At 31.1% G+C, this 13,919-nt stretch overlaps 1 protein-coding gene across 4 annotated transcripts; it reads left to right on the plus strand.

Annotated features, from left to right (window-relative positions):
- The first annotated feature begins 7,466 nt into the window (after window positions 1–7,466).
- On the plus strand, window positions 7,467–13,023 carry LOC123194093 (AUGMIN subunit 1-like). 4 transcript variants are annotated; one of them, XM_044607239.1, is made up of 6 exons: window positions 7,467–7,827; window positions 7,910–8,042; window positions 8,129–8,263; window positions 8,377–8,500; window positions 12,379–12,516; window positions 12,610–13,023. In XM_044607239.1, the coding sequence occupies exons 1-6, from the start codon at window positions 7,569–7,571 to the stop codon at window positions 12,715–12,717; spliced, it is 897 nt and encodes a 298-aa protein (XP_044463174.1). In that variant the 5' UTR covers window positions 7,467–7,568; the 3' UTR covers window positions 12,718–13,023. The 4 variants fall into 4 exon arrangements, with proteins under 4 accessions (XP_044463174.1, XP_044463175.1, XP_044463176.1 ...); XM_044607240.1 differs by lacking the exon at window positions 7,467–7,827 and having other exon boundaries at window positions 7,908–8,042; window positions 8,140–8,263; XM_044607241.1 differs by lacking the exons at window positions 7,467–7,827; window positions 7,910–8,042; window positions 8,129–8,263 and adding an exon at window positions 8,678–8,793 and having other exon boundaries at window positions 8,398–8,500.
- Window positions 13,024–13,919: the final 896 nt, after the last annotated feature.

Genomic DNA, 13,919 nt, shown 5'->3' on the forward strand with positions numbered 1-13,919 from the left:
GGCTTCAACATGTGAAAAAATGGGCGAGCTGCCAGGGCTGAATTGGTGATTGAAAACGGGAAAATAATGGAGAAGGCCACGATTAGAAAACGGGAAGAAGGCGGCATGGCTAAAATTTAAGGTTGAATTGAATGAAGAAGCTTAGGCTATTGGTGAAGAATTCTCTGGCTTCGAATGATAATATATATGGATTCATCAAATCAATTAATGTTGGGCGGTGAGTTTTAAATGGTGTTCACTTATAGTTGAAGATCAACAAAGTAAGATACCCACAAGTTTACTTGTACGGATAGTTTGGTTCTAATTAATAAAAATTACTGTACTAATCTACTTTTTATTATTTATATTATCTTTTATTATTAATAGTGATGTAATAGATAATGTAAATAGTAATTTAATTACTACATTCATCTTAGGTAATAAAAATTATCAAAATAATCTTAATTTATTATAATTATATTCTTATTTATTTATTTTTTAAGATAAAAATATTCTTTTTTTAATTAATATAATAAGTAATATAAAAAATATTTTAGAATAATTATACTTAAAGGTATTTAAATAAATTCATTTATTAATTTTTTTATTATTTTTAATCAAACATAATAATTACTAACCAAAAAGTAAATTTTTAATTCTAATAATAAAACTAAACGTTTCGTATTCGTATTCGTATTCCCTTTTTTTATAAGAGGTTGTTATAGTGAATAATGATGTTTGAAATATGTAAATTAAAATTTTATAAACATAAAAAAAGACATAACTTCGAATTAAATTTTTAAAAATTTTAATATTTTCCCAATTTTACTCACCACTTACAGATTAATCACACATTTGAGGTCAAATAAGGATGTATGTGGATTTAGCTTGCTCTGTTCTACAAATTGGACTAAGTTAAAAAAATGCAGCAGATCTACTATTAACGGCGCATAAAATTGTAGGGTCTTTTAATCTTAAATACAGCTGTACTTTTCAACTATCTTTCTAAATTCCCAGAACCAAATCCAAAAACTTTATCTACATTTTATTGGTAACTCTTTAAAAAACAAGGCTAGTTAGATCACTAAGATAGAATATATTGTAGGATTTTGGTAAGAAGATTAAATAATTTAGATCATATTCACATTACTTATAATAATAGTAATATAAAATTTATATGTTGTTTTCAAAAATAAAATATGTAAATATGTAAATTATCTTACATCTTATAATTTAATTTAAAATTAGAAAACTTGAATCACTAAAATAAGTGATCTCTTGACTTGCATATTTCAAAGAAGAAAAATAGAAGCTTTTCTCTGCAAAAGGAAGAAGAAGAAGAAAATTCCATATATTTTCTATATTTCTCTTCTATTTATTACGCTTAGAGTTGATATTTATCAAGTTAATCATGTGTCCATTTTCTATTAGTTTATAATTAAGGGTAATTAAGATCTTGACACATGTTGATTAATTTATGCCCAAAATTATGTGTTCAACTGTATAAACAATTTCAAAAGTATAAAATGATAATTTTACCCTTTTTCCGAATCTTATTCGAAAAGCACAATTTTTATCCGTGAAAGTGCTAGCCAACCATAGATAAATATTTTCAGTTTCATAACACCATTTTCTTCCTTGAAATATGGGTGTAGCATTTAAGATTCATAGTGACATAGTTATGAGCCTTATATCGGACGATACGTTTTGCTATATCACTATATAACTCAAAACTATCGTTAATTGATACACTTCATTTTTTGCTACAAAATGAAGCTCTCACTGATCATGTGGTGTCATCTAGTAATGTCTTATGACCTCTACATCACAATGAAGTACAAGCTTCACATAATGCCAAATGAGCTTTTACTCACACTTATCATGTAATCTAATCCCTCCGTCGTTACATTCCGATTAAATTTGGATTCATAGAATGTCGAAATCCAATATTTAATATTTTCGAATATCAAGTAATACATCAGAACGTGTCACATCAAAACTTTTTTCATGTGGACTTTTATCTATACTAGTCAGTGTCTTAGATTTTCATGTTTCTTGATATTCGTATAAGAACTCGAGAGTAGTTGAGCTGACGGATCCTTGTATGATTATCACTTGTCCTATTGCTCAAGCAACATATGATCAAATTGGCTTCTAAACAAGACATGATTAGCCTCGTGGCATACACCATGTGAACCATATATTCCAGAATGAAATACAATTGTGATATCTCAAGTCAAAGGATCTATACACTAGTATGATTTACAATGTATCATTGAATACATATTAATGCTCATGTGATCATCGTTTAGCAGTCATGTTCGATAAACAATATAATATAATAACCTTTGATCAGTTTTTTAACCATCAAACAGTTTTATTGTTTACCCATGTGTATATCCACCATGCCTAATATTATCCACTGACATACTATGGGGATATAATACACACCCACCATGCAATACTATTGTCTAAACAGATTGTCTATGCAAGGAACGATTTGATGACGTTTATTAAAATTCATCATGACTTTTTCACATATCATATGTATGTAGCTAATATGGATGTAATATACAACTACGACATAGATATAAAAAGGACAAAGAAAACATGCGAAATATGACAAAACTCTTCCTTTATTAATAATATATATGCAAGATATACAAACCTTAAAACTGACAAAACGATTGGTTTTTATGGCACACTCTAACATATATTGGTTGAGAAAAATGAGCCAATTAGATCTTATGTGTCATTCTTTGATGTAAGAAGCCAAGTGATGAAAGACCATAATCCAAAGCTACATAAATTTTTTAGTAAGAAGAAGATTGTTTCATTTTTTGATGTCAAAAGCCTAATTACGGAGGAGGATGACTTTTCGGAGCTAAAGTGACAGTGTAACACCTCTTTCTAAAAGTATTACCCCTCGAGAAGAGATACTACTAAATCAAATTTTGCAAAAAAAAAAAAATGAACATTTAAAATTACCAAAATAACCTCATCTTATACATTTAGGTAACGTCAATAGTATATAAAATATCTCCATTATATAAGTGTGTAGCTTAAATATAAACCATAATATATAACATAAGATAAGATAAAAAAAAAATGCATCCCCTCATGCTTGACCTCAACTGACTTGCCTCTCTGCAACTATCATCATCACTTATTACTTGAAAAAATAATAAAGAAAATGAATGAATAAGTTTTAATTACTTAGTAAGTAGAAGTTATTAGGTCCTAAATTTCTTTTCTCTTAATTCATTTTCATACTTGATTGACACATTCCTTAATTCATGCAATTCGTCATTCGAACTTGGTTGACAAAGAACCCAATGTATGATTAAAACTCATTTAAAATCCTTGGTGAAAACATTTTCATAAAAACATTCTTTCTTTGAAAGTTTTATTTTACTATGCTGATTGGACTAAATTGAGGTAAGAGTTTGATACTATGGCCACGTGAGTAATGTAACTATGCAATCTCCCTTTCCACACAAACATGTTGAACTACCATAATACTAGAACTCTTTATCTCATATTGTTTGTACAATCTGGATAAATATCATTAGCATAATTAAACCATGACAAAAGGTTAAGTGTATATCAACTAATCACTAAGACCTTATATTTATATTAGGTAATTGTTTTTAAAACATATGTGGTTTTGATATTACCATGATTAAAGACATATATTATATAAATAGAACTATCATAGAATTAAACAACTCTATTGAAATGTAGTGACATATTTCACACATTAAAGTTATTTGTTAATAGCTAGTTTGACACAACACATGAGTGCACATTATAGATGTGTCTTTTAGATAGATCCACCAAGAAAATTTCATATGAATGGTTGCTCCAATGTGTATTAAATAAATTTTCTTAACGAACAGTGGTACATGTAATCTTTAAATTTGAGGTTACCTATAACACCCCACTCTGAAAATCTTGTCCCTCGGGGTAAAGTGTTTTTAAATTTATGTCATGCATGTTCATCAATATTAATGTACCTTAGGTATTCCAAGTAAACATGCACAAACGTCAAATAATCTTAATAACATCGTCTTTATTATTATTAATAATAATATAGTATTCAAATCTAATATCCAACCTTAAACATTTTAATCAAAATCTCATATGACCAAAATGATAATCAAATAGCATCTATACTGAGTGTGCTACTATAAATCATAATCATTCATATCATAATGTAGAAACCGAATAAGTCCATTGTAAAAACCATCCTCAAATGGCCCCTATTATAGGTATATACGTGAAACATTTTGATAACCATGTGAGGAATAAACTAATGTAGTATTCTCTTACCATGCATACTCGAATATAATGAATTGTTAATGTGTCTTGGCATCGAGTGCACAAACATCTCATGAGTATTTAGCTACAACCCTATTGCTTTCACATATATTACGTCGCATTGCACATAACTGGTGGCTAATTTGATATACATCTTAGCCTAATCACTTTTCCTAACTCTCTTGAATTCAACTCGAATATAATTTTTTCATAATTTGTGTTGTCTTTTACACAATCCAACACATTTTACTTGCTAATTGTTTTAACTCTCCTTTAATAGGGTCTCTCTATCCTTATCCTCATTTTAGCACATAAAATAGGGTTACATTTTTATTTTCTCTACTATGTACAAGCATGACTAGCCATCCACACTCGTACATCTAAAAGGCTATGCACAAGGCATACATTCTTTGGAATCATGGTCGTGCATAATATCTCTGATTAATGATTGCCTAATGTTGACTAACGTTCATTAACCTTAAATCTAACTTATCATAGTTCTACACCTTCTTCTCATGATTATGCAACCTCTTCTGACATGTACAAGCATGCACCCCATAATGCATGAACATGCATTAACTTATTATACAATCTTCATGCACGAGCAAATTGTCATCTACATAGAAATGGTACAGTTGTGCACCATTATTGGCCTTACTATTTCTAGCTTTTTTCAGTGAATTCAAACATAGTCTTTATGCCTTAAAGTACACACCCTAAATCATATTCTTATAGCCAAAATCACATTGATCACACCATACCCATAGAATTTAATTCATAGTTCATATTTTCCTCAAATACTTTAATAAACAAACACTTTGCACTTATATCCATTATTAGGCTTGAACTTATATACTAATATCAATCAGAAAGGCAATAGTATAACACTAATCCTAGCATTACAATACTTTGACATGTTTAACTTATTACAACCAATATAAAAGGCATGCCTACTTACTTGTCAACCATCGAGTGCAAGGTCTTCATGTGGCTTGAACAATTTTTTGGTGATCTTTAAAACCTCTGGACTTTCCTCTACTCTTAACTCTCTATGACTCATTCTATTTGGCAAAAAGCAGTAATTCACCTGATGCCTTTTTTTTTTTTTTTCATTATTTTGCTTCAATAATGCCACTCATGGTCGTGCACCATTCATCCATGGTCATACCGGAGGTTTCATGGCGAAAATCAAGATCCACGATCATTAGGATTATGCTTATCCAATATTTAAATGTCACGTATGACTATACACTTCTTTATGTAAGGGCATACATTGCTATTGGCTCGCAGTGTTCATCACTTATTACCCTTGTGCACAACTGTACCTTATGCAAAGCTTAGGCTTTTTCATGCACCATGCATGAAATGATTGTTTTGCCCTACTTGACTTATGTACGGGCTTGCACTCTTGGTATGCACAATTGCACATTTCCTCAAAATGAAATACTTAAATAAAATCTAAAGCAAAGAGAAAAGGACCAAAATACCCTTAAACATACCTGTGAGTATGACATACAAACAAGCTCATAACATTACAAATAAATCTAAATCCTTCTTAGTCAATATCCAGGTCTATTTTGATGCTAATAATTTTTTTGGCCTTAATATAAAGTGGTTTAAGATTTTTTTGGAACATATAGGGTATATGGGAGTTATATGTTACATGGTTCCTTTTATATAATTTTATTTAGCTATTACTTAGGATAGATTATCACTTTAATGGGACAGTCATTCACCACTTAATTTACTTATGATATGATAAGTTATATGAATCATTCACTTGAGACAAGCCGAAATGGCATTTCTTCCTATGGAATAATCGTTCAACCCTTTAGTTCTTAAATATTTTTATCTTAAACACAAATTCACATAAACCACATTAACATCAAATCATACTTAATTAAAAATTATATAAATAACCTTGCTATGCAAGAGGGAGTCAGTGATATTGATTAATTTGTTGTTTCAAACTCAAGTTTGGATATACAAATAAAGACACATTTAATGTATGTTATCAAATAATTAAGTAATTTTAAATTGAAGATAAAGTAATACCTAATTATATGATGACACATCATAGGTACTTATTTGTATACTTAAAAGTGGGTACGTATAATATTATTCTTTTTGGAAATATGTTTTCTTGCTTTGGCCACTCTAAAACGACTTGGGACATTTTTTTTCTGGCATTGTTTTCTAAAAGAAGGATATCCTAAAGCCAAACACAAGCAGTAATCTCAAAAAGCAATAAAGGTGGATCAATAAGAATTGTCTTGAGTTGCCACTTTGTGCATCATAGGGTTTCTTCTCTTTTCCATGTTTTGCTTATTTCTCTTTGAAGATTGAGATCCCTTCTTCAACATCTTCACATCTATCACAAAACACTAACAATTCCATGAAAGAACATTAATGGACTTTGATAAAAAAAAGTTATTTGTAGTGGTATTGAATGTTATTGATAGGGGTATGCATCATACGGTTCAAATTATAAAATCAAATTGAATAATTTAAAAATTACAATTTGATTTATAAAATGGTTTGATTTTGGTTGATAAAATTTTAAAAATAGCTTTCATTTTGGGTTATAATTTCGACCATTTCAAACCAAATCAAACCGTAAACCTTAATTTTTTAAAACATGCGCGCGCACACACACACATATATATTTTATATGATTTTTCAATAAACAATTAAGTATATAATTTGTTATTTTTTATATTTATTTTACATATTTATATTATATTTTAGAAAACTATAATTTAATTAATTTCATTAAATAATACATAGTTAAAAGTAAATGCTTTTAATATATTCAAATAATAATTTAAACTGTATTTTTTCAGTTTGTTTTAGTTTAAAACTTAAAATAGTTTGAAAAAATTTCAAACTTTTTTTTTCATTTTAATTTAGAAAAACTCTTAAATTACGTTAAACCAGACTATCCACATCCCTTTTTGATATTGTTATGATGACTTTTTTCAAATTTTATCAATTTTAATATTATTATTGAAATATTTTTATTATTCACTTGATTTTACTTTAAAATATAACAAAATCTAATTTGTAGTATTTCGATTTTAAATGTATGGACAAATTCAACGGAAAATACGCTCTCCCTTTTATTTATTAAATTACTTTTTAAATCATTTAATTATTATTTTAAAAATTCAAATTGAAATACAATTCGCCGGCAATTACAGGGCGTTTGTTATTATCTCAAAAGGTATACGTGATTTCATTCACCCTCTCCATTTACAGATTGCTTAACAATGAGCGACATAATTGATTCTCCTGTCGCTGAGTCAGTAAAGAGCGGAGGAGGTAGCGATGCGTCACGAATAGCAGAAGTTCAGGCGTGGTTGGCATCACAATTTGAAGCGGCTGGGAAAGAAGTTCCTGATTTTGAATACACGCCTCGAAGCGTCACTCATTTGTACAATTTAGCCACTCTTTCGCAAGCCAAGACCCAAGCTGCCAACATTATCGCCGCTGATTTTCGCCAAAAGGCCACCGAGTACAGCTCACAAGGTAATCAATTCTAATTATCTTACTTTCTTTTGGGGTTTTCAATTCTAATTCGTCTAATTGTTTGTTATTTGTATGGTTTTAGCTGCAAGGATTAGAGAGATTTTGGAAAATGTGGGACTGGCTGAAGAGAGTTTGCCATCTAATGTTGTTTCTTCGGTTCAAGTTCTTGCTAGTGTAGCTAATTTGTTGAATATAAGAGACACTGAACTTAGCAGGTTGATATCTTTTCATTTTTCAATAATATTGCTCTGTTTTTTTTTTTTTTTAATTTTCAAAGCTTGATGGAGTTAAATTTGTTCAGTTTTCTTGTAGCAATGGGTGACATTTCGTTGAGAAAAACTGCTGTAGAGGAGAAGAAGGCTAAACTACTGAAGGAGTCTAAATTTCTTCTTGACTACACCCGCAAGGCAATTGCAAGGTTAACCTATTTGAAGAGGTAATGTCTTGATTTAGGTTTTATGTTACATACAATTCTAGTTCATGCCATGGAATATCCTTGTATTACACATTTTTTCAATTTTTATCTGCTATTTGGTTTAACTTTGGTAGAACACTTGCACAACTAGAAGAGGATGTAGCTCCTTGTGAAGCTCAAATGGAAAATTGGAAGATGAACTTGGCAGTAATGGCATCCAAGGAGCGACAGTACCTGCTGCAGTATAACAACTACAAGGTATTGACGATTTTTTGTTACTATTATTATTTCCAAAGTAACATTGTAAGATGAGGTTCTTCTTTTTGTTAATATAATCACCCTATATTAAATGGAGAAGGGTAACTGCCAGAATTTGAGAAAGGAAGTCGCTTATTGTTATAACATTCAACTCCCACTTAGGGGTCCACTCTGCAGGTTTCCTAGTGTAAGAGATTATTGCATGTATTTTACATGATCACTCGTTGAGGAAGGAGTTAAAGTGACTAATGAAGGAGTGGAAAGGAAAATTTGAAATGATACCGCACCATAAGGTACCTTAGAAACTTTATTTGATTGACATTTTGTTAAGGATGTAATGAAAATTGATGAAGTAACCTCCGCCACAACAGCTGTAAGTTTGTATCTTTCTGTGACTTCATTGAAATCAGCTAATAAATTTAGAGAGAGATAGAGGAGATTTGATTTGCTAACAGAAAAATTTGAATGTATTCCTTGGTCTTGACCATACAATATATTATAATTAAATTTTACAAATACCCTGTGGAGGGCATATGAAGGAATAATGCTCATGATGAGTCATTAATGCCTCCATTCAGCATTTACGGAAGATTTGATATTCATGTCATAGATTGATCCTACTCTTGGATTCTGATCTCTTCTACAGTATATATCACTCATGTCAAAGCTTGAGGCTAATAGCAGCCTTAGAATTAGAAGTAGTTGTTATAATATTAATTATAGAGATGAGGTTATGAAATTCAATTGACAAAGTGTGGAAATATGAGAAAAGTGAAGGAAGAGGGTGCTTAAATTAGCAAAATATATGACTTGACTAGACAGAGAAATGTTTTATATGACATAGAATCAGTTGATGAAAAATTGTATAACAGTAATTTGTCTTGATTTTATATGAAATTGTTCATTTGTTAGCATCTATAAGAACCTCATTTGAGTTTGGTCTTCATTAAGGATACCCCATTCATCAAATCTTTTGAAACGTAAACAAATTTGATGGTAATTTATTATTTGGAAGACAAATGTAAAAATATTAACATTGTTGACTAGGGAAAATTAAGGAGAAGTAATCTTGTTTGATCCATCTCTTTAGTTTCAATTTCTCTGTGCTAGTTAGTAATTCAGTGAACTCCACTTGAATGGTTTTTTTAATTTTTTTAATTTTGTAATGTGATCTCAGCCTTTTCATTTTTGTTTAACTTGAAGAATTACCAGAACAGGTTCTGTACGTCGCTTTAGTGGTTGAAATGAATTTGAAACTTAATACCCTTTCTGTCGCTTATTTGATTTCCTTGAAACACTGGATTCAAATGTTACCTTCTCTCAAGCTTTGGCAGTTAACATGAATTTGATTTTCTCTCAAGATTGGTTGCCCAAAAATATTGGTGAACCCGTTAATTACTTTCTTAAACATTGAAATATTATACCTTGTCTACTGATTGTTAAATTTCCTTGAAACACTGGATGGACACATTTCTTTCTCTCAAGTGTTTAGCAGTTGAATGAATTTTAATCTTTTACAAGCTTGGTTGGCCTTCAAAAATTAGTGAATGCATAATTATTTTGTAATACTATGAAATTTTGTACCCTTCCTTTTGATTTTTTGAGATGCAATCAATTTTCTGTATTTTTGGTTCCTTTTTTTCTTTTATAAGTATAACCTTTCCAAGGTGCAACCTTAATTAAGTGGCAAAACACTTAGAAGGTGCCACTTAATTATGCTCAGGTGTCTTTAAAAATTTGGTTTGGGTTGTGGTGAAGGACCTGTCTATGCAAGTGGTTATTGATGGATTCTACTATAGGAGAAAAACCACTTTTAAATGTAAATAAAACAATTAGTAAATAGAGTACTAAAAGTGAAGGTTCACTATTTTTGTTTTTTATACTTAATAAAATATTGATTCACTGGCTGTACAATTGAAAAACAATGTCATTGAACGACACTAGTTCTATTGTTCTTCAGTATACAACCTATTACCAAATATTTCATAATTTCTTTTCATTATGCATACAGGTTGTCAAACTAAGAGTAATTAGGTGCAACACAATTTTTTACTTAAAAGTGAATGCAACCAAAAAGTCAAGATTAGAAGAAGTCACTAGTAGGGCTGGATTCGAGCCGAGCCAGCTCGAGCTCGGGCTCGGCTCGGTTCAAGCCCGAAACGAGCTGGGCTCTGCTCGGCTCGATCGAGCTCGAGCTGGCTCGGCTTGGTAGGGCATATTTTTTTAAAAAAATTTTAAAAATTTTTTATACAAAACGACGTCGTTTTGATCCATATATATACACAAAACGATGTCGTTTTGATATGAAAAACGAGCCGAACCGAGCCAAAAACGAGCCGAACTCGAGCCGCCCCTAAATAAAGCGAGCTGAGCCCGAGCTGGCTGCGAGCCGAGCTTGGCTCGGCTCGAATCCAGCCCTAGTCACTAGATAGGCAGTCCAACACAAATATTATTAATATTAAAACAAAATTATATTGACAAAAGGCGTCAACTCCTCCTAAAGGTTGTAGCGTCCCTATCAATCAAAGCCTGCACAAAATACCCTATCAACCAAAGCTTGCACATAATAATAGTAATATTATTATTTTATCTTAATATTACCCACCCCCTTAAGTACCATTGGAAAATCTTTCTTTTTTTTTTTTTCAATTTTTAACCCAACCAACTTGAATTTTTTTCATCTTTACATTTTTCCTACCCAATTTGAAAACCCTTCCTATTTTGCTATTATTTCAGTCGCTACTAATAATAAAAAAAGTTAACTTGTCTTTTGTCAATTCTAGCCTGGTGCATCTCCATCATTAACTTAGTCTCTTTTTCTTTTTGTTTCATGTTTTCTTCTTCATTCATTACCCGTTTGGTCTTTGTCACCAATTGAATTAGATCACCAGGTGAGCAAATGGATTCTAACAGTTAGAACTTGTCAAAATCTATCTAGTGAATCGCCAAATCTATTGATTCCCCCTCCTGGTTGTTGTATTCGACCAACTGAATCTCAAATTCCATTGATTCTCTTTCTTAGTCCATTGTCAACTCAATAACTTTGTCGGAATTAGCCCTTTTTTGGTCAAAATCTACTATCTCAATTGGATCAATTTCTTTCTTCTTTCGTCGCTCATCGTACACAATTAAGAGAACATCATCATTTGATCTATGTTCATCCACCAATAGGACATCCTATGACCTGTGTTTATAGTCATGATTTGGTTCCTTTCTGCTTTTACAACAGAGACAAATTTCGTTCTCCCTCATTGTTTGAGCTTCTAACTCCAGTAGTCATGAACCTCTCTTTATCTTCCAGTCTCATCTAGTATGATAACAAATCTCCACATCCTTAAAATCTCAATGCTTTAATACCAATTGTTATTTAGTTATTTTAGACAACCTTTGATTAATTGGTGGAATAGACATCTTTGTTTGCCTTGGGATAAGCTGACACTTTTGTTGTTAGCATTATTTTGTTCTAATATTAATAATATTTGTATTGGGTCCTTTTCATCACCCATGACCCTTCTTTCTTCACTTATTATGTTTTTTATTTTTTCTTATTTTTAAATACTTAACATATTTGTAAATATGAAGTGTGAAGTATGGAATTATAGATATAGTTTTTCTTCTCAAAATTTATGTTTTGGAACTCTTGTCACTCTAAGATTTCTAGAGTTGATGCCTTTGTACTTCAGATCCTAAATCGGAATCCTTGATCTAGATTGGATAGGGCTTTCTCTTTTCTATGTTTGTTGTCAATGAAGCTTAAAAAAATTAGTTGCTCTTCTTAATTCAATTACTTGTATATTGAGAAGAGCAAATGCTTAAATTATCACCTACATTTTATTTCATCTCTGTGTATAATTTGCACCAAAACCCCTTTTGCACAGGCATTACTCAATCGTCTGGGCTACACCCCTGAGATTAACCATGGGGTGTTGGTTGAAATGGCTGAGCACAGAAAAGAGTTAGAGAAGAAGACAAAACCCATCCTGGATACTCTAAGGAGCTACCAAGACTTGCCGCCGGTAATCTCTGTTTTATTTAATACAAATTGTGATTATACTTATAAATTCTTACGTCTAGGATGGGATTGATGTAAATTTTTTGTGTTTGAGTAGGATAAAGCTTTGGCTGCTTTAGCAATTGAGGACAAAAAGAGACAGTATGCTGCTGCTGAGAAATATCTTGAAGATATTCTACAGTCTGCCCTTGCCACTAACGATTGACTGGCGCCCATTGATCTTTTACATCACACCCGATTGCAAGGTTTAACTTGTAATTAGTTTTTATACCTTGGATTTCTTGTTTGCAAAATCTCCCACTTTGATTTCCGTGTCTTTGTGCTTGAAAATCAAATTAAGTTGATTTAGCTTGCCGTCTTTGTTTTGTTAGGTTCATAGAGTGGATTACATTTAGTCATTTAATCAGTATTTGGTTTATGTAATTAATTGTAATTTGATGGAAATAGTATTTATTTTCTTTATTGTATTTGTTTATAGTTAACAGATAATGAGAATTTATTATCTGGATAATTATTCTTGCTGATTTGTAATCACTTCTGGTTCCTGGGACATCTTTGGTAGTGTCCCTCTGGGCGTTTGCCGCATGCGCGCTTGTATGTGCATGCGTCTCTCTGCCCCTCGGTGTCAAGGATGATGCACATTCTATTATGAGGTGGCAATCTATGTGAGTTAAGAGGTGGAGCAGCTTATGCAAAGCTAAGTACAAATGGGAAGGCCTAATCAAATCTATCGGATTAATATTAAATTAAATCCAACTGAAATCGAAACAATTGGTCGTGTCCAGTATGTACAACCAAACGCATTCTAAACGAGCGGGATTCGTCAGAAGAATTGTGGCTTCATGTTTTTCTTTTTGGCCAAAGGACTTATTTACACCGAAAGTATCTTGTGTTTTTAAGTTTTTATTTCTTAATTTTAAAAATCTCATTTACTTACTCATGAATTATTAAAGTTAGTGAAATCTTAATCCTTTAAAATTTTATCTAATTTTTTCTCCTTAAATCTTAAAACCTAATTATTTCACTCTTAGACTAAATTTTAAAAAATAACATTTATCTCTCTAAAGTTTAATTTTCAAACTCCAACCCTATCGCTAGTGGTGTCTCTCTTCCGAGGATTTCTCTTCCTCTGACGATCATCTTCCCAAATTCAATTGACGTTGGTCGAAGGTCCAAATAAGATGAGAGATATCATCAAAGGAAGAGGAAGAGTCGGGAGAGACAGGTCATCGATGATGAGGCCAGAGTTTAAAAACTAAACCTAGGGGGAAAATATCAATTTTTAAAATTTGACCTAAAAAAAAAAAAAAGTTAGTTTTTAGAGTTTAACGAAGAAAAAAGAAATAAAATTTAAATTTATTTTTAATATTATATATGAAATGATAATTTTATCTTTAAAACTAATAG

Source organism: Mangifera indica, chromosome 13, assembly GCF_011075055.1.
Source record: "Mangifera indica cultivar Alphonso chromosome 13, CATAS_Mindica_2.1, whole genome shotgun sequence".
Lineage (NCBI taxonomy): Eukaryota > Viridiplantae > Streptophyta > Magnoliopsida > Sapindales > Anacardiaceae > Mangifera > Mangifera indica.